The following is a 26,707-nucleotide window of genomic DNA, read 5'->3' on the forward strand; positions in this document are numbered from 1 at the left end:
CAAAGCCACCTCTAGAAAACTTTGGCTGCTCCTGGCAGAAGTTTGAGTCTTAAAACAGCATTTTCTACCAGAAAGCAGTGCAGCTGAAGACTTCCCAATTCCAGCAACTTAGTGCTGCTGTGAACACCAAACTCCTCAGAGATGGTTTGTCTCTGACCAGGGGCCAGCAGTTAGTCCCATATGCCCATGTGTTGGGCATAAAAATCACAGGGCAAATGTTGGCACCCTGGTCACTCTCCCCTGCTCCCCTGCTCCTGGAGCAGTGGCCTTCACTGATGCAGCTCCCTTTGGTACCAGGTAGTGCTGCACAGATGCTGGGCTAGAGACTTGAGGGCCTATGTGGAGCAAATAGTCCCTTGATGATGGGGAGCGTTGACCAGCTCCAGGCCCCAAGTGGCCTCCAGGCTCACTTCATCCTGGGATGACACTGAAACATGCTCCCCAATCCTTGTCCCCTTCAGAAGTTCCTTGGAGCCCATCAAAGCAGCAGGACGGGAGCTGCCATGGCTGGCATGCTTGCACCTGGCCAGCAAGTGCTGCTATGTAGGATCCAGCTGTGCCTCCGTGGTTTCTTTCCAGCTTCATGTTCCATCAAGAGACGAGCTCCTCAGAAGGAGGCTTAGCTCGAGAGGTGCTATGGGATGGGCTGGAAGTAGAAGACACGACTTTGGGCAGCTGCTCTAAGAGAAACATAGCCCCATATTTGCAGCCATTTCCCTTTCGCCCCATATTTGCTTCAGTGTTACTGCAAAAATTTGCCTGGCATTTGTAATGCACAGAATGAAACGTGCTTTAAAACACAGCAATGAAGGATTTATTCCAAGGAAGGCTTTTCTCATTTTCCACTGATAATCTCTCATGCTGTACTTGCTACAGGTTAAGGAAGTCTAAAAGGCTATAGATTCTGTGTGGCAGGGACTATTTAAGTCTGTGGTTTTCCCGTATTAGTGTATTGAAATCTCTGATTTGTGGGGTGGCGATAAAAGACGTGGAGAGAAAATCTCCCCTGGCAACATGTACTCTTGAAAGGCCCTTTCAAAGCAAACATTCCAGCAGTGAGAAATACTTCAGCACTCTGCAATCTCCTCCTTGCTCCACCGCCTCCCCAGCCTATGCTCTTAGTATTGAAATAATAAATTTCTTTGTGCCCCATCTTACACTATTTCTGGAAAGAAACCATTTCACATCCCCTTTGTGCAGCTGCTGGGGGAGACCTTACATCAAAGGCTACAGTCTTTCACGCAGGGCCATGAGTATTTTATGCTTATTTGCAGACAAGTGCTGCCAGCTGGCTATACAGCAGTCAGGTTTGGGGAAAAAAATCACTGTATTCTGAAATACCGATTGCATCAAATGTCAACTAGATTGGAAGACAGTAAGCACGCTGGGCTCAGGCGATTAAAAACTCGCTTAGAAAATTGGTGCTTGCTGAGCCTCTATAGAAAGGAATGAATTAAGAAGGAAAACAATAAGGAAGGGCATGCATTAATTTTGCTCTGCAGTGGCTAATGTGGAAGGTAAGAGACCTAAGGAAAGACTGTGTATCTTAAGGATTTTCTCTTACTTTATCAAGAGAAAGCCTATCAGCCAGCGGGGAGCAGTGCAACTTAAATCCAAACAGTAAGCTCAGGAGAAGTAATCAGAAAAGAGCAAATAAATAAAACATATAAATAGCAGATAGCATTTCCCGCTAGGAACTTACCGTTTCCGACAATAGAGCTCAAGCAGAGAACTCCCCCTTGCTGGCAGTCCCGCTGGGCAAGCTCCATTTGCTGCTCCCTGGGAATGCCATTCCCGTCCGCGCTGCGCGGCCGCACCGGGTGTTTGCACAAGAGCTCAATACAGGATTACCTCCCCGCCGGGCTATATTGCAGTAAGCTCTGTGTAACCCTGGTTAGCTGCAAGAGCTGTAGCAGAGGCACTGTGTCCACACCACAAGTTCGCGGGGTTGAGTACATTGTCAGCGCTCCGCAAGGAATATCCACATGAAACTCAAATAAATGCCCCCATCTTATTCGATAAAGTACACACTCGTTCTACAGCCTTTTCTTGACACTTGCAAGAGTTCATTCTATCCCTGCTCATTATTTCTCCGTTTATTACAGTGTGTCCTTTCCTCTGGCTCATGACGGGTTTCAGACGGGCTCTCACGTCTCACGGGGCCCACGGGCAGCAGCGGCTGCGACTCCCTTGGCAGGAGCTGCAGGGCTCATGAGCCCACATGCTGCTAAACTGCATTTCCACAGAGTTTGCAAGCCATAATCTTTAACACAATAAGCATTCATTTTGCATTATATTCTATATATTGCATAGATTATACAGAGCCAGAGAGCAGTTCTTGCAGCACATGTGCTTTTCAAGCTGAACGACTGGGCTTCCTCTGCACCTTCGGGTTTCTAGCCATACAGGTGGGAATGGATCTGGATGAAACATAAAATAAAAACGTTGACCAACATCCTGGAGCAGAAGTGCCAAGAAGACTCTGTCTCCCAAGGCACAGGCTGCAGGAGGAGCATTAATACCTGTGGCTCTTTGACCACTGACTTCTTTAATGGAAACCCATGGACAACATGCTGGTTTGTTCTGGAAGGACCAGCCCCTCCAATGCTTCTCCTCAAGAGAAAGGCATCAAAGCAGGAAAATTAAGGAGTCTCATTAATAAAATACTCATTTTCCTACTTAATTCAGTGGAAAACCCAGCAAGCATCACAGAATCACAAATTTGCCCCACTGAAGGGCTGTAAAATGTACAGGGAATGAATGTTGAATGAATTCAACGCTATTTCATACTGAAGAAAGGTAATGTTTATGAAAAGTTTTAATCACTGCTCGTCACTTTTGATTTTTAACAGCATTATGCTCCAATAGCCTGACTGCGGCTCACAAAAGCAATGCTTTACCCTCCTGGTAATGAGAGGAAGCCTCAGCCCTAGTTTCAGGCCTTCCTAAAGCACAAACTATTCCCTGTGCTTACATGCAGTAAGAAACATCATTTATAACTTCATTTTGGTCTTTCATCCTTACTTTAGTGAGTCATTCAACTCATTAATCCAGCAAATAGCCAGTATTTTTCTTGCTCAATTTCTTCTTTCCACCCAGGCTCCCAGATACACCCCAGTCCTGATGTACAAAGATGCTCTCTAGCTAAATGCATTTCTCCTCCTGTTGTTGTTGTTTCTATGAAGGAGATCAAAAGAGTTCCTATTCTGATTTCCCATTCTGTATAATGAGAATGCAGAAACATTGATAATAAAAAAATATAGCAGGAACGAAAATGCCTTCTATCACAGAGGGGAAAGGGAGTTGGTAGCTGTCAATGGTAGATGCTTTTTATGTCAAATAAATTAACTGCACTTCAAAATGATGGTGGCGTGTCAGCCTCATCATCTCCATCTTCAACTCTAATTATGTATCTCGAGGGAGTTCATCTTAGCACACATTGCCAAAACGCAGGTGTGGATGAATTAAATCACCACGGCGTGAACTCAGCAGCCTGCACAAAGCTGCCTGTGCCCCCCGGAGCCAGGGGAACGCCGGGCTCCGGCCCCTGGGCAAGGCACAGGGCTCTTGGAAACAGCCTCTGTGCGGGGCGAAGGGTTCAGCATTGCACAGACATCTTGATGCTATAGGGCACCCAGTGCCCAAAATGCCATCAGTTACTTCAAATGGGGAGCTGCGCCATCCAAAAAGCATCCTTTGCTGCCCGATCCCACATCTCTGCACTCCCACAGCAGGGAAGATGGTGGAAAGACTTATTTCTCATCCTTCAGCTGAGGAGACTCATTTCTCATCCTTTCCATCCTGACAGCTAACAGCAGTTTTAACTTTCACATGGAAGAGATTTTGCCCTCTGGAACACCTCTGTCACTCCACTGCCTTTCACACGGCCACATGACTTTAACCAAGAGCACAATTTGGCCCTGAAGGCTTAGGTGACAATGGGAATGTGAATTAATTTGCCCAGTCAGAATGATAGTTCAAGAGCTATAAAAGCCCCGGAATCCATGAGGCTCACATGTCTTCAATTAAAGCATTTAAATAAACCGTTGCACTAAAGTTCACAAAGCAAAGTTTGCTTCCTGCAGAACTTGGAGCAAAAGCCTCCAAGTTTGTCATTTTCTCCAGTCAGTTACTTTCTGACGTTACTTTTTGCTTTTGATGAGCCTGGGCTGTGCATCTCTTAGCATAAACCATGCAGAGTTTATCCTGAGCGGTGCCGCAGCTCAGCCTAATGACTGTTTCCCAGGACTGGGATCCCTGCCCTTTGCATTTCTGCTCTCCAAGCAGCCAAATGCCAAGCCACAAAATTGTTTTCTTCCTCTGAAGCAGCAGCTGGTCCCTTGGAAGACACCATAAGCATCTCCGCTGAAATCTGCGTAATTGCACATGTCGGCGTGGTCTGTTCTTAGCGGATCCTCTCCCAGACAAAACAGTTCTCTCGAGCTGGCTTTGAAGACTGTGTATGTTTAAAAATAGCTTCAGGAAGATACACACATATATTTTGCTATAAACTGTGTACAGCGTGCACTGTGTACAGAATATTAATTCCTCAATATGTGAGATTTTGTGAGATTCCTCACTGGCATCCTTACTGCTATACATGAGCTATTTTGCCTGCAAATATCATTCTCCACCCAAAGTTTACTTGGCACAACCATAAAACACTATATAGATTTCAACCTGCTGCTGTGTAACACGGGTCTTTTGTAAGATCATTCTTTAATATGCAGTGAGTGGCTATGTTACTCTTTTCTGATCATGCTTTGACTGGATAGAAAACTAATTAGGAGCATCTGATGACCTGAATGTCAGAACCTCTGGTATTCAATGAAAAAAACAAACTCCTTAACTCAGCAGTCAATGCCTTGTAGAGAGATTAACTATACTCTACTGCCCGTCTCTTATGACTCCTAAAGGTGAACTTTGCATGAGGGCAAAGGAGATTTCTCGCTGGACAAAACTGGAAACCAAGAAGATCTAATTTACAACTCTGGTGCATTGCAAGCAGCTCAATGACATTTAATTATTGCTCGCTCTTAGGTATACCCATCTACGGCTACAAAAGCAAAGATCCAGTGCCTTGAGCAGGTCTTGTGCCAATAAATCCTACTGAGACAGGAGCATCCTGACCATCCTGCTCTACCACGAGTGGGAGCTGAAGAGAAGGTCTGAAGCAAACAGAGACGTACAGAACTTGTGAGTCCTGTGCAAGGTCCCCAGCTGCTGGATAATCCTTCTGCTCAGCTGAAGCATTCGCTGCCATCAACATCTCTCCTGTGTCAGGCATCAGGAATTTCAGGGGATTTGTAATGGACTGCAGAGTCCATCACCTCCTGGCTCCCAAGCATGGATGCAGATGAAGCTGACAGTGACTTGAGGTTGTTACCGGCTGATTTCACAGAGCTGATGATGCTTCACTGGCACTAATAAGGTCAGAGGACAGCGTGGACATGGGGTTGGACTCACCAAATTGAACATCCGCATCTAGTCAGCGCAGCCCCGGCCTGGCCCCGTTCTGGGAACACGCAAAGTGCTTAAGCCTCCAAAGCTGTCAATCTTGATGCATTGAGCAGCATGAAGAAAAAAATCACTTAAAAAATAAGATCTAGTTCAAAACGAATTGTGTAATAAACTGACTGGCACCAAAGTAAATCCATCATATAAACAAGTAAAGACTATTTTCAGTGCTTCCCGAAAGACTGTGGACACCTGCAGTGAGCTAATTTCTGAGCAAGTGACCGCAGAATAAAGCTGCTTGGTAGTGGAGTAATCAGAATTCAGAAATATGATAGATAGAAAAATAAGATTATCTGCACTTCAAGTACAGATACTCTGCGCTCCTGGTCACAGTCTTTAATGGCAAAGCAGCTGCAGGACTCGCAGACTACGAGTGCTGGCGTCGTCTTCACTGCTCCTGCATGAAGAGCTGCCCAGAAGTGTGAAAAAAAATTCAGCCTCATCTAACTTAGACTACCACAAGAACCCTCCCTCTTATCTTTTTATTCTCTCTTCCAAACAACAAATAGATAGGTTATGTGAAAGACAGGATCAATTAACACGTGCTTAAGCTAGTCTGATCTATTGCTTAGTGCCCAGAAAGTGGTTGGGCTTAAGCCCTGCTCACTCCAGGTGACCCGGCTGTGGTGCCTTGGAGCAGCTCCTGAGCCCGGCTTAGACACGGCTGTGCCCAGGGCTGCTGTACAACACCCGCTCTCACCCACCTCCAAGAGGGAGGAACCCTCCTCACATTCATTCTAGTTCTATCTTTCACCTTTCCTGCCTTTATTACACTATTTTTATGGCACACTAGATAAAGCCTGGCTGGCTGCTGCTAGGCAAATTAGGTCTTCTATTGTTTTAGTGTTAATTATAGAGAGTTCAAGGCAAGGTTTGTAATAGAAAAGTAGGGGGTAGGAGTGGTTTGAATTTGACTTCCATTATAATTCCATGGGAAGTTATGGAAAGGTGGAAAACACCGAAGTGCCTTCCCCTAGCTAGCAAACAAGAGAGCGCGTGCTCGTGCCGACGGGGTTCACGGCGCGTTGCTGGAGCACTGAAGTTTAATGTGTGTCTCTGCCTGGGCACATCGAGCCTGACCGTATTGCACTTTGCATGTGGGCAGGAACGGGCAGGATGAGGCCCCTGACTCCCTTCTGCTCCAGCGAGGGCCTTTTCTGCTACCTAAAAAAATGGGCTAAATTAGTCCATGGTATAACTGCATGGAAGCCATTTGAATTGCTGCACGGATTAATTGGAAACATTACTCAATTTGTGCGCAACTTGCAAAGGACACAAAAATATGACTAATCTAAGAATGTATTAATTGGGCAGCTGTCTCCCTTCCATTTGTACACTACTGACATAAACATTTGGTCTAAGAAACTGGCCTTTCCTCACTCGGTGCTACGTCACGGGTGATGTTTATGACTCCCATGTAACTGTAATGTTGCTGGAGTTTCTCTTCATATGAAATTCCTGTGGTTCAGGCTTCTAAAGGCACTTTTGCAGGGATGAAGCAGTGCATTGACCTTGCTTGGAGCACTGCAGCAGCTGTAGAGACTGACTGTGCCCAGATCCCTCAGATTAGCTTTCCCCTGTAACGCAACCATCTCTCTCCACCAGCACTATTGGTCTAATCCCATATTTCCTTCCAGCTACGACGCAGAGGCCGAGGAGCCAGTGAGGGCCACGGGAACAGGCCAGCAAAACCTCAGTAATGTTTTACACTTCCTGGCAGGATAGATGAGCAAAGGAGCTGCCTGCCATGATGCAGCTACTTTAATCTTTTACATCTTTCTCCCCCACTTACAAAGCCTGAGGCCCGATGGCACAGCAGACATCCAGGAAAGGTCCCTCCATCATGCTTACAACTCCATTATCACTGTTTGACCCGTCACCAGAGCAGCCAAATAATTGCTGCATAAATCTGCTCACGTTTCCATCACTCATTTTTTTCCCGTTTCATAATCCCACTTAGCACTGGTTTGCAGGAAAAGCAGGGACACAGGGAGAGAAGTCCTTCGAGTCACTCCATGGTTGGTGGAAGAGCAGTGAAGTTAGTGGGACTCCAGTGGAGATAAGGGTTTGGTCCATTCAGAGTTAACAGCAGCACTAGCAACTGCAACAAGGCAGGGGTTGGGGACAGGATGTATCGTGCAGCCGTGTCTGCAGATAAGATTCCAAGAGGAATGAGTGATTTACCCACAGTCACACAGGAAATCAGCAAGAGATATGGAAATTAATGCTGAGAAGCATTTAGTGCCTTAATCACAAAGCCAATCTCTTCCCTCAAATGCCAACAGTATTAAATGTTCCCTTGCAATGATGGAATAAGCATGGGAGTTTCACCAACTCACAGTAATGTAATGCTAATATTTTTAGAGGGCAGGCACTAGTTAAAATGGTCAGTCAATGTTATAACCTATGTCCTGTGCACCATCAAGAATATAAATAAAATAGGGGGAATTGCAGTCCAATCAAGCAAGTTTACCTGTGAAACTCCTTTAAGGGCCAAGTCCTGCTAAGGTCTGAAAATGAAAAGTCAAAAAGTAATCCATGTATTTCATTATATTTACCACTAATTATATAGACTTTGAAATATGTAGACTGAAATATTCTCTTGCTGGGAAGCTATTAAACTGTTAGGCTGGGGGAAAATATTGCTTGGAATAGGAAAGATTCACATCCCTCGTCTACAAATAAATCACCTACACATCATCTATCTACCCGAGTGTCTCTGAGCAGTATTTATATCAACATAGTATATAGGTAGATGTCCAGGTAAGCACACTTAGTAATACCTACAGAGAGATAACAGCCTGGACTAGAATATGTTTTTATTTAAACTACCTTGAATTCATTGTGGCTTAATTGAAAATAATTATCTTACAGAAGTGATCAAAGAATTGTCTTGTTACTGTTAAATTACTTGTTACTATTAAATCATTACCTATTAAACAGAAATAAAAGGTTAAGAATGCAACACTTTCTCTTCTATCCGAAAGAATATGAATATCTCCCCAATTACAAAGAAACAATAAAGCCAGAATTAACAGTGAAAAGAAGCTCAGGATTAGAAAATTATATCCAAAATGCCTAGCAACTCTTCCTAGAAAGTTTAACGGTACAACCTATATAGAAAAGGCAACACAAATCTCAAAGCAAATCAATGCTGACTTTACCAAAGGGACTTGTAAAGCATGCATGCATTTTGCTGAAAATATATAGGCATAAAAACCCTGTACTAAACTTCAAATAATTATAACTGATTCAATTTTGCAACCTATTTCCAGTTAAAAAACATGCTGAACAGCATTCAGTCTGATAGCCTCTTTCAGTAATTTAGGAGTGAAATCCATTATAAAGCATGCTGCAATTTTCACAAAAATAACATTATTCCGATTTTGAGACCTTTTATATCACTAGGATGAAGCAAGATGAACTCAGTGAAGATCACGTTCTGACCTGTTCGTTTTGTTCATTAAATAAAAAGAGTCCCAGAGGCATTCTCTGCAGTCAGATGATTTAATGCCCAGATAATTTCACAAAACAGGAAAATGAAGACCTGATTTATACCTGAATTAGTCACTTAGAAGAGAAGGGAAACACAGTGCAAACCTTGTAAAACCTGTGCAGATTTTTGATCTGTATCTTGGTCTGCTTTATCCAAAGTCATTGAAAGGAATAGGAAGACACTCATCAACTGTTGGGTGCTTTGGAGCAGGTATTTAATTCCCCCAAAAAATACAACCTCTTTTGAAAAGGCAAGAAAGGAAAGTGTTCAGAGGGAAAGAGCTTTGCTTTCTCAAAGTGTATAAATTCACAGCTGCACCTGGAAGTCCCATCTCTGCTCACAGAGGTCATGTCAAGCCTTGTTTAGTTGTCAACTCCTTGACAAGGTCCAAAAGTGGACCTTTTAAATTTGGGAACCTTTTAAATTTGGGCATAAATCTACACCCAGCTTTGACAGTATATCCATATGGACAACTGCTGTTTAAACTAAATGGACTTTACACAGAGAATGCTTTGAAATGCAACTCTTCTCCTTGAAGAATGCAGACGTTAACTTTAGCAGTGGAAGAGGCGGGATAGTCCTTTTCCTGACCTCTCACTATCTAATTCAATGCAGTGTTCTCTGGGTAATGAGTCCTAGAAATATTAGAAACTTGAATAATACAAAGGCATGTCCACACAAACCATCTTTTAGATCTGGATTTGGTTTTCTCAAGTGCAAGAAAAAAACCCCACAATGTCAGCACTATGTTGATTATATATGACTTGGTTCTTGAGTTTACAGTGTGAGCAATTCATTATGAACTGATAAATATAGCCACTAATTAGATAACAATATGGTACACGGAGAAAAAAATATCAAGAAACTCTTTCTTTGAAAACTATGTAGCCATCCAGTACATAGAAGCTAGAACACAGGAACTTTGCATCAGTCATGTCCATGAAAAAGAAACATTCCCCTGACCTTTCCCTGGGTTTGTAAAGTGCTAGGCATTGCTGTCACTAAACAAAACCCCCATAAGCCATCAACTCCTCCAGGGATTCAGTGGCACAACTACCCCTCTACAATAACTTCAATCTTACTTACGAATGATCTGCCTTCATGATATATAGAGATAAGTCTTCAGCAAAAACATTGGAAGCAAGTAGATGTTGCCTGAGGAAGGCTTTCACCCAAACAGAAACCTATTTTGCCTTTCTTACAGCTACCTAGGAGTATACAAGATCCTTCATCTAATGGTCTCAGAGAGAGAAAATCTGCTACAAAATGTAAAGTTGCAAAAGAAAATCTTTAACTGCAAAGGAACTTCTTTGCTGTTGGAACTGAAATGCAATGAGATTTTGTTAGTTTTAGAGGTAATTTATTTCAAAACAAGGCAATGAGCTCATTGAGAATTGTCAAAAATAAGAAGGTGAATGTTTTGTTCCAGTATGTGGTCTTCAAAATAAATAACAGCTTTGTTGTGTGCATTTCTTTAGCTAGTAGAGAGAATATGAAAAATTATCTGACAAACTACAGGCTACCTGTGAGAACCTTTTTAGTTTCATCTACAAATAAGTTACACTGATATGTTAAAAGAAGACAGGTTTGGATGCGTGTTTCAAATGCAAGCTGAAGAGAAATTACAAAAGTGACCAGAGTGGGAACACATTCAGACATGATTCAATTAATAGCTGGAATATCAGGAAGAGCTCGTGTCTTGAGAACTACAGAGAGAGTTTATAATAATACCCATGGGTGAGAGGTATAAAAAGGGATAGTAAGCCAGCCTACTTTTTTAGCATTTACATACAATATACTGTACTTTCCTGGAACAGAGCAAAGAAATCATCATCTCAGGTCTATTCTTTTCACCTTCAGGGAGGTTAAAAAAAATGCCTCCATGAAGGATATTGTACTCATTTATGAAGTTCATTTAAAAACAAAAGAAAATCCCCAGGCCCAAACCACATATTATAACTCAAATAAATCCACTAAAGATATTCAAAAATACCCTTTTTATGCCTAAATAACAATGATGAGTTAAAAGCTGATAAAAAGTCATGAAATAGTGCCATAAGTCATATAATCAATTCCATGATAAAGCCACATTAAAGCTATTTTCATCTCAGCATTGGGGAGTGAGAACCAACTGAACACATTAAATTTGAAAGAAAAGCGTTGTTTGAATCTCCCAGATCTTGTTTTAAGATTTTTTGCAATATGGCTGTCGTTTTCTGTTCTCTATCCTGCTCCTCCAGATTTTGGTAAAGTTCAGTATCTTTATTTATGAGAAAATGCTGCCTGGAAGCAGGTGAAGCCATCAGGAGCCTGTAGAAAACTTTGCTGTACGCTGTTCCAATATACTGCATTATATGGAACTCGGGCTAGGTGCTCATATGATGGTGGCGGAGGAGAAAAAGGTGAAAACACTGTTATTTATCCCTCGCTTTGCTGCCTTACCTTTATGACGTCTTCGTCTGCTGACTTGCACTCAGTGGACTCGGAAACATCAACCACTGCTCCATCCTCCTGCACGGCAACAACTTTGACTGGAACAGACACCGTTTTGCCCGTCAGGATGGCCGTGTTGAGGACTTCGGTGTCCTGCATGCACACACAAACAAGGAGGGATGTTAGAGAGGCATAAAGACAAGGCTGCTAGTGGGCTGAGACCCTGGCAGTGACCAGGAAAAGTATTAAGAGAGTGATCTGTCCTCTCACATGCTCTTCGGAGTGGTTTAATAACTTCTGGAGCTAGAAGTTGGGTCTAGCCTACCATGTTTTGCCCTTAGGAGACATTTGGACTTACTCTTTCCAAGGCAATGTATGGGCTTGGCTGCTGTGGCAATAGGCACGTCGGCAGCTTGGCAGAACCACAGCCTTGGTCGGGCTCAATCTTGAGAGGAGGCCAGCAACTCTTCTCACCGTATGTCCCAAATCATGCCAGTGATTTGGGAGGTGATAACCAAGCATTACTATAACAGCATTCCTACCCTTACTCTACTTTTCCTGTTCTGGACTTAAACACACGATGAGAAAAGCTATGCATGAGGTTGAGTTACTACAAGCTACGCAATGCCACACACAAGTTTTCCCATCAAAATCCCTCCTAGAGATGTTTTGGCCCATTTATCTCTCCTGATGAATCCACAGCTCTGCACGCTAATGACTCCATTAACGCAGCCTTCCTCCGCATCTCAGTGTGGCTGTGGTTGATTAATTACTCCAAATGGGTTGCTCCTATCAGTCCCTGCCTTGCAGGAGCTGGGCAGATTTGGGGAAGAGGCTCCAAAGACCTTCAGAGGAGCTTTCCTCTACTTAAATAGTGCCAACCACCAGCTCCAGAACGTGATCTAAGTGCATGGAGGGGGCCAGGCTGTGCTTTCCTTCACAGAGGAAGCCTTCGAGAAGAGCCTGCAATAGGAAATACTGCCTTAAGTCAATTGGCTTTTCATTTTTCAACTTCCCTAAAACTAATTGCTTGTCATCTGGAAGAAAAAAAAAAGTTGTTTCCAACTAATCTGACTTTAAACTCCATGATTAGAATTGGTAGTAGGAGAAATGGATTTTAGTGAAAAATTTGATAACAGCTTGCATAGGCATAGAGATATATTCACTATCATTTGCTTCTGTCTGCTAGTTAGATTGATAGAAAATAATGGGCATTGACCACAAGCTAAAGACAGCTGGAGAAGACCGATAAATAACTGCAAGCAAGATGTATTATTAATCAATATTAGGAAACTTCCACAAAAAGTACCCAGAATTAAATGAGTTCAAGTACTAATACCACTAGTGCCAGCTAACTAATATAGTCTACTAGCACTTTATGGGCAGTTATGTTCCAGCAAAGCACTTAAGCGTGTACTTGAGTCCATTTCTGTTCAGAACAGCACTAAAAGTACATGCTCAGCTTGACACTTGGACTTCAAGATGATTTAAGCATGTGTTTAAGTAAGGCCCGTCCTGAATGGAGATGCTTTTCAGAATAATGCCTCATGAAATAAATATACCGTCTGCATTCTGCTCTCAGTGAGGCGCAAACCAGATGTTTTACATAGGAAATGATGGTCTAGTTTTTATTTATGCTGAATGGGCTCATTTATAACCAGCTGCTGGCCATGAGCGTGGGACACTGGGAGAGAGATGGAGAAGTTTGTGACAGAAGCAAAAGGGTGAAAGAACAACAGCAAAACCTTTTACAAAGTCAGGGCTTGGAATAAAACTAAGGAGAAAATGTCGTGCCATGTGCAAAGGAGAAATGAGATGCCTCGCAGGCATTATGAGGTTGTGTGAGACAGATAAAGACAAACCAAGGGTGCTTCATCTGCAGAAGAGGGGAGTGAGACTTACCAGACCAACGACAAATATCCTGCAGATCCCAAGCCATCAATCTCACAGAACCACGCGCCACACACAGTGCCACCTTGTCTAAATCGTACATCAAAATGTTCATCGGGGAAACGGTGTTTGTGCCAAGTCACAAAAACTGCCACTAATTTTGCTTCCAAAGCACCTTTGGTTAATGCAGCTACATTTGTACCCCACGATCCGACCCCAGCCCCGATGAGCCAGGGCTGACATCCTTCTCTTGCCTTCAGTGGACCTGGAATGAAGTTACTAACGGACCTGAGGCAACTTCTCCTGGGCTTTCTGCACTGCTCGTGGCAGCACCCTCCTGGTGACCTTCACATGTGACACCGGATGAACAAGCCCTGTGGTTCCTTCTCCCCTTGCCAGGCACCCAAGGGGGTCCAAATGCCTGCGGCAAAGGGGGACACGCGCGCCAGGGACCCAGGCACCCATGGGTGCTCTGCAATAAGCTCCCCTGGAGCTTGATGCCAGCTTGGCCCTGCACCTTCCTCCCATCCCAAATCACCCAGTGCAGCCTCAAAACCCTACGCCTCAACGTCAGTGATCCTGTGATAGGAATCAATATTTGAGCTGCCCAGGCTCAGGAGCGAGTGTTGCGTGAGTCTAATAGGCAGCATAAAGACCTTTCTGAGAGCTCGCTATTTATAGACTGCAAAAATGTATTTCCTCTGAGGAAGAAATATGAGGGCAGAGCTGAACTAATTGCCTGCCCATTAGATTTATAAACAAAGATTTTTTTTTTTAGTGCATCTCCAACAAGTAATAACATTTCATCTAGATTCTATTAGGTTTGGTTTATATTTCCATGATAGGGCTTACTTTAGGGAAAAAAAAAAAAAAAAGAAAAAGCACTGAATTTATGATACCTGTGCTGGTCATTACTGACAGCATCTAGGATGCAGGAAGGAATAAGAGATCTGACTTACTGGCTGGTCCTCCCCGGTCCTCCACAGCTTCCCTGAAGCACCTGCAGCAACATCCACCAGCCTAAACCTCTAGTCCCAGAGGGAAAAAACAGGAATCCGCTTTTCCTCTTTCTCTTGTGAAGAGTTTTAGCTGTGATAGCTTGTCCAAGCAGCCCGGGTAAGAGCTACACCTCATCCTGCAGCCTCGAGCCCAGAATTACAATCGCCCGCGTTTATCTCGGGTTCCTCTCTCCACCTGAATCCATTAGCACTTCAGCAGAGCTCTTCTTAATTACAACTGTAACCTGCTAATAGCATTTCTTTGTTGTCTGAAGGAATCTGCTTCTTATCCAGCCTAGGCTAAATTAAAATTTAATACAACATCAGGTCGCAACAGAACTAGGAAGCAAATGACAGCTGTTTAATTAAAACCTAAAGCTGATTAGATGGCACTACTGAGAGAAATACTCCAGAGGAAGAGCAGAAAACTACTGAAACTCAAGGCCAGGATAATGGCTTTATTTAAATATGAATAAACCCTGTGCACAGCCACTGTAAACGTTTGACAACTCATTGCTTTGGACAAATGTGGGGGAAATGCGAATGGGAGACTTGTCAAGAGTCATGATAGAGCTGTGATCACCAGCACTGATGGAGCAGGGATGATGGGGAACAACTGCCGGGCTTGTGCCCACACCTTCTAGGAAATCGGGGCACGGAGGTCCCGGTATTTAGGCTTTAAACAGCAGCACCCCAGAAGGTGAAGCTCTCCCCGCGAGCTTGCAACAGCACGGTTTCCCCCCTTCCTGGTTAAAAGAAAAAATAAAATAAAATAAAATAAAATAAAATAAAATAAAATAAAATAAAATAAAATAAAATAAAATAAAATAAAATAAAATAAAATAAAATAGTTAAGCATCTTACAAGAACCACTTAGGAAGCCAGAACCTGGGCACAGCATAGCTACAGTCCAGCCTGGAGTCCCTGCTGCACTTTTCCTCCCTGCAATCCCCACAGGAGCAGCCAGTGTCCCTCTCCCGTCCATCCAGGCCTGCCCTGATGGATATTACCCTTGTGATTAATGCACAAGCCGGATGGGGTTTTTTGGAGGTTAGCACAACATGCTGCAGTACAGTAAACCCAATAAACACTCAATTGTAAATCAGGAGGGAAACCTAAAGCCAACCCTATTCTGCTGACAAATGTTACAGCTAAATGCCTTTTGGCATTTACTTGAAATGACTGTCTTTAGTGAGGAAGGCAGAGAGCTGGAACATTTGTCTGCAGAACTGCGTTCTTTCATTATTATTTTTTTCCCCCAGAGTGTACCTTGTGAAAATAGATTTGTAATATTAGAAGGAATCTTTAGGAACCCATTCTCCTGCCTGGTAATGGCATCTCTTAAAAAATGTAAATTACAGGGCAGATTGTGGCACGTGGGCTGGGCTGGGGATTTTTTTTTTTAATATTTGATAAATTATTCACTACCTTTTTCTTCAGATCAAAGAGCAAGGCAATATAAGTCCATTAAGCAAGCTTAATATATAAATTAGATGCTTTGCTGAAATTATTATAATCCAAAGCAATTCTCCTGCACTTTTTCCCCCACATAGCCGAATGCTGTTTCAGGTTTCCAATACATACTAATGAAGGCTGGTCGGTAGAAAGCTGTTTTTATTTGCCACCCCTATATTGGCTGTGACTTGCAGGTAAGATTTACCATTTTGTCACCCAAGGGTGAGAATGTACAAGGGGGATTATATGTTTGTTAAACATTGGAAAACATTTCCTGCCTTCCAAAGGGTTCAGGCAGCTCTCAGCATTAGTCTTGCAGACAAGGGCTGAGCCGCAGCCCAGACCTGTCCCTCTTTGCTGCCTGCCCGGGCCCTAACTGATGTTGGCAGAGGCTGCACGTGCAAAAGGTGTTAAATTACAACCCTTGATAAAGGGCGGAACGGTGAAATCCGTGTTCTGCAAACAGCCTTCGTGTCAGCAGAGCCGCTTGGGGATTATTTACCGCGGTCTCCGTGGTCCTGAGCGAAGCCTGAAGGAGACCCGCGCGCGAGTCCTCCTGCCCTGGCCCTCACCCGCATCATGGAAAGGTTGTTCCCGCTCCTCCCTAGCCCTTCTCCATCTCCGGCCGTTTCCTCGTTTCAGCTTTTGATGAAGTGGGCCCTGCTTAGGAGAGCGGAGTTAGAACAGCTGCTAAATCACAGCTACTGCAGGCAATCCTGTTGGAGTTAAAGGTCATCCTTCATCTTCTTTGTTTACCTGCCTCGCTGCGCGCTGGCATCCCCGCGGAAGAGTGGGCGTCTATATATATTATATATATTCTGCAGGAGGAATTAATTACTGCAGACTGAAGCATATGGCGAGGTCCTTCATCATCGACTCTTACAGAACAATGTAAGCAGCAACTATTAGCCTAATTGAATATTATTCTGGATGTATGGCACGGCGCGTGCTGCAAAAACAATTTGCTACAGGACAAGTCTGCGTCGTACGGAGGCTCCAGGGTGGAAACCGGGTTCCGAAATTTTCTGCTCACCATAGATTTCAAGGAAGTTCTTTCTTTAGCACAGCATACATGGCACACGCTGCCAGACAGAGTGGTAATTTTAGCTTGGAGTTCATGAAGACTACAGCTGAGATTTATGCTATTTCTATGGGGTTTTTTTAAAGGAAAGATATTCAACTCGTTTTGACGTCTGCGTAGGATGAATAAGCAAAACCTGCTGCTGAAGGAGAAGCCTGATTAGAAGCACTGTCACATCCATGACCCGAGGCCGTTTTGTTTGATTTTTTTATGACTTGGAGCAGATCCGTCCCCATCACGCGAAGGTTCAGAGCACTTGGCAGGAGGAACCGCAGCCTGTCAGCCAGGCTCTGCTCTTCCAGCTAAGCACCCCGGCCTTCTGCACGAGCAGAGGACCCTTCCCGAGCTGCAGCCCATCACATCCCAGTGCAGTTTATTCTCCAGATGAGCTCTGCCAAACATCGTGACACTGCTCCAACACGCACGCTCGAGGAAGGGGAGATTTTCACAGCTGGGGAGCGAGTAGCCTGCATCTGATTGTAGTTGTCTGGAGCGGGAACAGACACAAAGATCTTTAGGCCTGGGTTTCAGCACTTTTTAGGATACCAGGAAACAGCAGACCAAAAGTCAGCCTAAAACTTTACAGTAAATTATGCCGTCCAACTCAACTGGAATTTACTCCAGGTCTAGTAATTTACGCATTACCTGAGCATCTGGCAAATTTGTGCCAGGATTTCTTAATAGTATATGATTGGTAACCATTTTTAAACATATTTAGAAGTCCACATACACATTTTTTCCTTTGTATTCCAGGAAATTTTGATACATTTTGTGGATTAATACAACCACAGTCTACCTCCTGCTGAAATCAAAGCCTGAATTCAAGAGTATTCAAAATGGATAGAGATGTCTGCTCATACACAATCCCACGAGCCTCAATACAAACCAAAGCACAGTTAATTCTTTTCAAATGGCAACAAAACAGTCATCTCAGCACTCCTCAAAGGCACTGTTTTTTCCACAGAAAAATCCAGGGAGGCCATTTTCTGTCCAGTGTAAAAAACAAAACTATTGGAATCACTTGAGCTCTGGCAGTAGTAAAAGACACAACTTTCTGGCCAACCTGAAATTTTGTCCCTGTGTCTTCATTCCACCAGTTTAAGAATATTCAGCAATATTTTAGATGGCCATTTGGAAACACTGATTTCAAGCAATTCCCCAGTTTCTTTCCCACTCATTCCAACCTCCTCCTTGGGGGGTTGGAGAGGGGTTTTGGAGGCAATTCTACACCACTGGTGCAACAGCAGAGCTGGCAACTCACCAGCTTGAAAAGGCTTCAGCTTCACTAGTGCAGAACTACAGACACTGAAGCATAAGGTTGCGTATGCACATGAGTTCACTGCTGTAGTCTCTGTGCTCATCATCTACCATGACTGCTACCTGGGCAGAAATCCATGTCCTTCTGTAATAACAGCTGCTTAATGTTATAGCAAAATGCACAAATTAATATACAGCATGTCTATACATGACTTCACAAGCTGCAGGAACGTAACCTCAAGAGAAAGCACGAGTTTGCGCTCTGCTTTGCTTCAGATGTGGCAACTTGCCTCGTTAGACCCTTCACCAAGTGGTTATGGCTTAAGAACACAGTCCCAAGCAGGACGAGGTACGGGGGAAAGCAACTGTGACGTATTTCGGAGCCCTCTTGTAGACAACACTGCTGCCTAGAAATTGCTAGAGGGGTTGAGGAGAGTGGGATTTTCTATCTTCTGCCTCAGCATAATTCAACTACTGGCATAAAGCCAGAGTTTATAATTCTCCAATACGTTTATTAAAGAACCCTATTTTCTGGACAGAACTAGTGCATGCTCTTAACTGTGTTTCAAAAGTGCATTATGGAGTTTAAAATGGAAAGGAGATATGTTGGATGCTCACATCCATCGTCCAAACAGGATCCGCAGGAACGTGGATCTGACAGGGAAGACCTGTGCTTATCCCAGAGCAGCTTTTTTTTCCCCCCTCGAAGATGGTCTGTCTTATCTGTAAGGCCCAGATTGCTACATGTCCTAACTTCACCTGCTCAAGTAATTTCATGGGCTATAGCTCGATGCTCACAGGAGGCAAAACATAAATGCACATGCAGTCTGGTTTGGACTTGATGTCTAGTAGTGGAGCAAAAGACTATCACTTCCCTTTTTCAAAATTATAAATATTTTTTTACACCACTGCACTCTGCTTGCAGAGTTTTCTCTTACAGTTCCTCTAGCCTTTTGCTTTCCACTTAAACAAACCTAAATGTCCAAAGATGCCTCCTGCACGCGTGTTCAGAACTGCCTGTAAACACTTCTGTTAGGCAATAAATATCACTTCTTGAACAAAAACCAAAAAGCTTAATATACATTTTTTGCATATTTTCTTTTCAGAAAAATGAAAATAAATATTGCCATTTTTATCAAAAGAAAATATTCTTTGAGTTGCTGAGGATCTTCTAACTGAAATAAATTTCTTAGGGATGTTTTTTTACCTTCACGTACTTCTTCTAAGCTTGATTTTTGCTCTTCATTTTAATTTTTCAGACTATTCACCTTGTACCTGTTCAAAAGAATTTGCTTGTTCCAACATGCCCCTGTGTCTGACTGCTGCTTTTTGTGCTCAGCTTTTATAAAGAATGACCTCAATTTTATTCAAGCTCTGTAAGAAATGCCTTTTTTTGTTGTTTTCGTGATTGAATTTCTCAGTGAACTCTTGTGCAGTGTATGTATTTCCTGCAGACTAGGACAGTATCATCTGTGTGGTTCAAAAGTTCAATCACTGATTTGAGAACATCAGTATTTTTCCAGACTCCAACAGTTTTTGGGAGACGTATTCCCTCAAACTGCAGAACAGTGCAAGACTGACCGGATTCTGCACTCAGCTACGCTGGCATGGGCAAGGGTAAACAAAGATCATAAAGTTACACAAATGTGAAAGTCCTATCAAATCAGAATCAAACTCTTTCATTTGTCATCTTTTCCCTCATCTTTTGTCTGTCAAAAATGACACATTGACAGTTTTATATAAATTACAGCTCATGGTACCTCCTCTTTCCACACACCGCTCTACAAAAACATTTCTCACCTTTGCAAAGGACAACAGATAATTGTTCTCAATTATCTCCATTTTACAGATAACCGAAGTAGAAGAAATCCCATTAGGCCACGTAGATACTGAACCCATATTCCCTATGTCCTATGTCCATACCTTATCTGCCAGGTTACACTCAAACTTTTTCTCTTCAAGCTAGAGGTTCTGGGCAGTTTCAGTACCAATTCCCACATCTTTCCTACTGAATGACCTTTTGGCATGGCAAGTAAAATGCTGAATATGCAACATCTCAAACAACTTGTTGCTTGGTTTGCTGAAAGTCAGCAGTGCAGCAAAACAAAATATCAGTAGTTTTAAAGAAATATCGATGACTATATAAAGAGTAATGAGCAACAAATGCAAAATGCAAGGAAGGAAAGAAAGACATTGTTGCCTTAAGCAGAAAATGCATCCTAGCATAGACTCAAATGCCACAGAGGGCTAGAATCACTCTAATATGAAAATATTGCAAGGTGCTCTAATCTGAGGGGTCTTCTGATGACATCCCACAGGTGCTTTGAAACAAGGGGGATGACACTAGTGTTTCCTGGGAAGAGCAATAGACAGTGACAGGATTATTGGTTTCTGATAGAAGCATTCTGTAAATAGACAAAGGTCTGCCACTTGATATTCTATGAAAGCAAATACCAACCAAAACAACCACATGTACCTTTGATAAAGAATTTTAAAGGATTTTAATAACAGTTCTCCATCCTTACCCCTCAGCCCCGAGCTCATTCCAAACAGGGACTCTGCAGTAGCTTCACTTTTACTTTAATCCTAAGTTATATGGAAGGAGTTGGTGACTGTTTCCTGTGTTAACAGAAGGCACTGAAGGACAGAAGGAAAGATGAAAAAAGACCTTCTATATTTGCTTCCAAAATATTATTTTTGTCATTACTCGTTAGAGCTCATTAAGACATCATTCAATTCAAACGTCACAACCTGCCACGTCAGGAGCAACAGCAAAAATCCTCATATTTTGGAAAGACAAACTATGCTCTACAAGGGAGGCAAGAGATAAGCCCACTTCATGGCTAAGGAACCCTGTGCTCTTTGCTCCTAAACCCAACCATTGCCTCTGCTCCTGACATATCCAGGTGGAGGAAAACATCTCCCATTTCCTGACGTTTTACTAAACGGGAGACAAAAACGACCAGAGTCCAGCTCACTGGCAAAGCAAATTCACATCACCACTACTAACTGCTCAAATGGAAGGAATATTTGCTATTCGCCTCCATTAAGGAAATTTATCTTCCTTAAAATTGGCTGGGTTAACCATCCACTCCTTCCTCTCCCTTTGGAAATGGGCATATTTCCAAACCAGCGCAGACCTTCTTCAGGAGAAGGGATGTGGAACTGCTCGCTGTTGGTATCAACAGAACATGAAACAGAATGATCTGAAAATGGATGCACATGATTTTGATTCAAAAAAAAGGATGTTTTCATAACCAGATCTTCTTCATTTCTTTGCTATGGTGCAAGGTCATCCTTTTTCAAAAGTCCAAGCATGATTTGCGTTTGTTTCTGATGCCAAAAGACATTTTGTAACAAAAAGCAGAAAAAGAGCAAAGATGCATCTCTGCATTCTCCTGTGCTGCTGCAGGCTAGCTTAGAAGGACAAATATTTGTTCTTCTCATAGCCAGCACGGCACAAATTGGGCAAACAAATTCCATCCTCTAAAGTCAAATGGCTGCAACAACATGAAACATTTTTCTATTCATTTTCCATTTTTTATCAAATGACATTGACATTTAACTTACTACCAAAAGGGCACATTCGCTTAAATGCAGCAGGAGCTGGAATTTTAATACAAAAGTATTAAAAGTTTTTTTTTTTTTTCCTGTTTTGGTTAATGAAGTCAATCGTACGAGTTGTTGTTGCCGTTGTTTTTTTCCCTCAGTAACATTTCAGGTGAACTCTGGTATTCACACAGGGCACAGTCTGACAGGAGAGCAACCCAGGACAGACCCACAACCTGATTTCCTCCTGGGGACAAGTGGAAAGAGGGATGAGATCCAAGAGAAGCAGCAGTGGGTGCCGGTGAGGCCAAGGAATGACGACAGCCGGACACAGAGACAACCCGGATCGGTGAAGCCGGAGCGGTCAACAGCAGCTTGCAGCAGCCTCCCCCTCTCTGCTGCTTGTCCTGCTCCTTTGCTGGCCAAGAATCTTATAAAGAGAGATTGGATGTGCAAATCCTTCTTCCTGCATGCAATGCTATTCAGTCCAGAGGGGAATAAAGTCAAAATCTGGGAAAATTAGTTCTGAGGAAAAGGCTTTAGAATCTATTAAGCGAAGCTGTGCGGAGATTGTTGGAGTCTATATCTCACTAACTTTTATGATAACTCATCCCACTTATTCAGCACAGTCTCTTGTGGAAAACACAGCCAGAAACTCTGCATTTGATTAAGAAAAACCAACACTGACATGAAAGGTGGACTGGGATACGATACATAAAGATTTTGCTATTTTTACATGTGCAGTGATATTTAGAAAGGTTGGAAATCATGTTTAGGTTTTACCTATTCCTGGGGAAATGGGCTGCCAGAGGATTTTTCTGACAGCGGCTGCTGGGCATTTACCCGTTATTCCAAAGCAGCGAATACGCTGCAAACACAGTGGGTCCTGGGACTTCATTCATAAAATATTAGCAAATGACCTCAGACAGGGCGCGAGCAGCAGTGGCCTTTTCCTGCTGTGATTTTCCAACCCCGGTGGGAGCGCATGTCCCGAGGCTCCCGGGCAGGGCGCTCTTGTGCCGCTTCCAGCTGCTCCACGGGGTCCCAGGGATCCGGGTGCATCCTGCCCCATGGACCAGTCGCACTGGTGACTGAATAAAAACTCTCCCCACCAAAACTTCCACTTTAGAAACCACCGTAGGACACTGAAAACAGCTCAGATATTGACAACACGAGCACCCCTCCAGCCCCTAGACTCTGCCTGAAGACAGCTGAGCGTTTCACCTAGGTTTTCTGACATGCATTTCACTGATGCTGGAGACTACACTGCCATTCTGCTGTCCGCATGCCCACCGCGAATGGCAAGAACAATATTACGTGGTAAAAGAAAGCACAGATGATTAATTGAGTAGATTAACCTCCAAAACACTGGGCCAGCTGTTTTAGCATACTGAGTTTTCAAGACCAATATGCTGAACCAGCTGTTCTTATATGTAAGGTAAAGTTGTCCACTTTGTTTTGCGATATGAATAGTTTCATCATTTTTCATGTCTTACTAACTTTAATGGCCGTCTGGAGCATTGCCAGTATTTTTGACAATAAGCCTGCATTTCTTTTGCATGATATTAGCAACTTCAAGGATGTCAACTGATTTACTCAACAACGTGATCGGCAATAAAGCCAAGCTTTCCATGTCATTCCATGGGATGCGTACACGCACTCCGAGTGCCGCTGTCCACAGGGAGATCCTCAAGGAAGAGCTGAAGGAAGGTGATGGTTTTGGATGGGCTCTGCCCGCAGCACGTGCACTCCCTAGACCCAAACTCTGCTTTGGCTTTGGGCACTCGCTCCCCTTGTTCCCAAGGCAACTCGAGACACAGAGCCATGCAAACACACACGTGCATGTGATTAATATCATTTCCTTTTCCAACGCGTGAAAATTCATTTGCTAATGAAATGTTAGCCAGCTGTCAGTAGCAGGGAGCATCTGAGACAAACTTTTCTGGAGTAATTCACAAGGGGAAATCGTTCAAAAAACCCTTCCTTCCCTGGTACAGATGAACACACTTTGGAAACATTTTGTATCAGGATATCTCATCTCTCCTACCCACAGAAATTAGGAATCCAGAGTCCACCTCCCACTCTGCCTTCCCTCTGCAGTGCAGGGTCAGGCTCCTCCAGAGAAAGGGAAAATAACTTGGGAGGTTACTTGCACATACAGGTCAAGCTGCAAAAATGGTTGCAATCTGTGAGTAAGGAGAGGCTGTGCAGTCTCTGGTGTCTTGGCAGAGCTGATGGGAGCACTTGGCACTGGACACGGCTGCATCCGTTCTTGGCATTTCTAAACCCAACTCACTGCAGAGCAAGGAAGGCCCAGGCACAAAGATGATTTGTCATGGCCAGAACTCCATGCTAAATCACATTTCTACCCTCTGATTCCCCCTGTAAGCCTCTTTGGAATTTGCTTAATTGGTGGGATTTTAAGAGCTGGAGGTCAGACCCAGGCACTGACTAGTGAGTGAAAACTGCACAAGCAAAGACAGAGTCTGACAAATTCTAGTGTTTATCTGAGAAAGGAGATGTGACAGGAGGGAAGCAGCTGGAAACTGCAGAAGATGTTTTGAAAGAAAGAATTCCAATGAATCACTGTTTTGTATTGGTTCTTGCACTGCTCCTTCCCTCTATCCCTTATTTTTTCCCTTCGCATAACAAAAAGGCCGTGATTGCCATGATTGCCGGAGGGGTTGTGCTCCTCATTCCTGCCCTGAATGTCAGGGTGCTGCTGCTCTCCAGAATACATCACTACTGCGACCTGGGTTGACTCTTGCATGTCTAAAAATCCTGTTAATCACAATGGAATGGTGGTGCAAACAAATCTGGGCTACCCTTGGGGCTCAAGCGCCATTTCCAAAATAAAATCTACTTGCAAAGTATGTCAGAGAGATTTGCAATACTACCCAGCTAAATGGCGGTGCAAACTCACGGCAAGCCAAAATCAGGCAGAGGTTCTTGCTCATATTCCACTTCTCCCAGATCCGGATTTGGTGGCGCCTGAATGTGATTTACCTCCGAGCTTAAGAGTGGGCAATTAGTACGAAGTGGGGAATTACTTATCCTGAACTTAGTTCAATACAGGGGCTGATTCAGAAATAGCCGTCTGTGACACGATATATAGGGAAGACAGGGTAATTTCATTAACGTCAATACAGTATCTGTGTGATCTACTACAGCAACACAGTGGAGCTCTTTTCCATACATGAATACATGATGCTCCTTGATACAAATACTTGGGGCCATAGTTTCATAGCTCTGATCTATTCTAAAAAGCATGGAGACAAAATGCAGCCTAGCTGGTAGATCAGAATTTGCCTTATGTCACCTCTTGTTTATAAGCAGGTTTTAGAAAAGAGTTAAAAAAGAAGATGCTCTGGGAAAATACCTAAAATCAAAGGGAGTCCTGCATATCTGGTGCTAAGAAAGCAGTTTATGAGTACAGTCCCCTTAATTTATATACTTATCAACTTCTCAAAGTTGCTGCTATTAACTTGCACAACATGCAACCCTAATGATTTTAGGTCACATTTGATATTACATTGTTCTATTATAAATGGTTTATAAGGGACTAATCAATATTTAATATGCATTTTAAGTGTGTAACACACACAAGTAGCATGTGTTAGAGAGCTTTCCGTACATCAAGAGAGGAGACTATAAACCCCTATAACCTATGGCTCCTAAGTAACTTATTGGGCTGCTTAGATTCTGTAAAAATTTTAATAAGAAGTTATCTCATTAATAAAAGTTCTGCTAATAACTCAGTCTTTCTAACCAAATGGGAACAGGAAATCTGCTACAGGTGGAGGCAACTCTGTGACCTATTTAGTGTACAAGAAACAGGGAGGAAGAAACTGTAGGTTTGATTTTTAAATGCCACTCTCCCTCTATAGGCCTGAGCGAATACTATAACATTTCCAATGCAAACACCATTACAGGGTCATTCCTCGATCTGGGCATTTTATCAGACTTCCTGAGGGTTAAATTCTGCTCTAAGGCTCATAAACTGGAGTCTCACAGGAGCCGCTGGAGCTGCTTGCTGTGCATATCTGTGTGTGTAGGAGGGCAGAGTGTAGCCTTTTTATTTACAGTAGTATTAATTAAATTACTGCAATTAAATATTGTATCAAATTGCATTAAGATAACATTAAGAACACAGAGGACTGTCAGAAGCACTGCTTGTATTAGGGTTAATGGGAGACACGGATAGTTAGTTTTTAATGCACCTCCCTATAAAACATACCCCAAAGGATGCAGCTTAAACTGACATACACAAAACCAAATTTTATGTAAACCATCTTTTATGACGGCCTGTTTTTTTGCACCATTTCCCATTATTTGCGGGGATTTTCTGCTGTGCTTTTCTGAAGATGAGGTACCTTAGGCAAAACGGAGGAATTTGATAAATGACAATTTCTGATCAACTCGGAACAATCGATCATGCACCCAAAAGGTACTACCTGCATTTAGTCCACAGGGCAGGCGATTCGATACCAAATACATTGGAGTACATTCTGTGTTTTCAACCTAATTCTTCTCTGATTAATTGTAATAATAATAATAAAAGAGATTCCTGCAAACAAGTTAAAGGATTATAAAGAAAAACTTTCTCTCTGCTACATCCCAAAACCCCACAACTGGTTTGTGCTATTGCTCAGACAGATCCACAGGGGTTCCAGTTTGAGCTGCTGTATCAGACTGCCCATAGACTCTCTAGAATTTAACTTTTTTTTGAGACTTTTAGAGCAGAATTAAAAAATAAAAGATGTTTGCTTATCCACTGATTAAATTAGCACAGAACTCTATGTGCCTATATTTTCAACCAGAGGAAAACATTAAAGAGATTCAATATTTATGTAATGTTTTATGGAAGTTCAATAGAAAAATCCAATATAATTTCCCAATTAAAATCACCTGCTAGTTGACTTACATCCATTACTATTATCTCAAGCTGATGTATACTGAAGCTTTCCACACAATAATGTTAATGTGAGCATACGTAGGTTAAATATTAGTAATTACTGTCTAGACAATTCA

General features: G+C 42.9%; 1 protein-coding gene across 1 annotated transcript in view; it reads right to left on the reverse strand.

Annotated features, from left to right (window-relative positions):
- TMEM132B (transmembrane protein 132B) overlaps nt 1-26,707 on the reverse strand; it is a 207,430-nt gene that overhangs the window by 23,253 nt on the left and 157,470 nt on the right. Inside the window, exon 5 of the mRNA XM_088532500.1 lies at nt 11,456-11,599. Within this exon, the coding sequence (XP_088388626.1) occupies nt 11,456-11,599 (144 nt within the window). The remainder of the gene's footprint in view (nt 1-11,455; nt 11,600-26,707) is intronic.

The sequence above is a fragment of the Tinamus guttatus genome, unplaced genomic scaffold (genome assembly GCF_059628265.1).
Source record: "Tinamus guttatus ecotype Peru unplaced genomic scaffold, ASM5962826v1 Tinamus_guttatus_pri_ptg000459l, whole genome shotgun sequence".
In the NCBI taxonomy this organism is placed as follows: Eukaryota; Metazoa; Chordata; class Aves; order Tinamiformes; family Tinamidae; genus Tinamus; species Tinamus guttatus.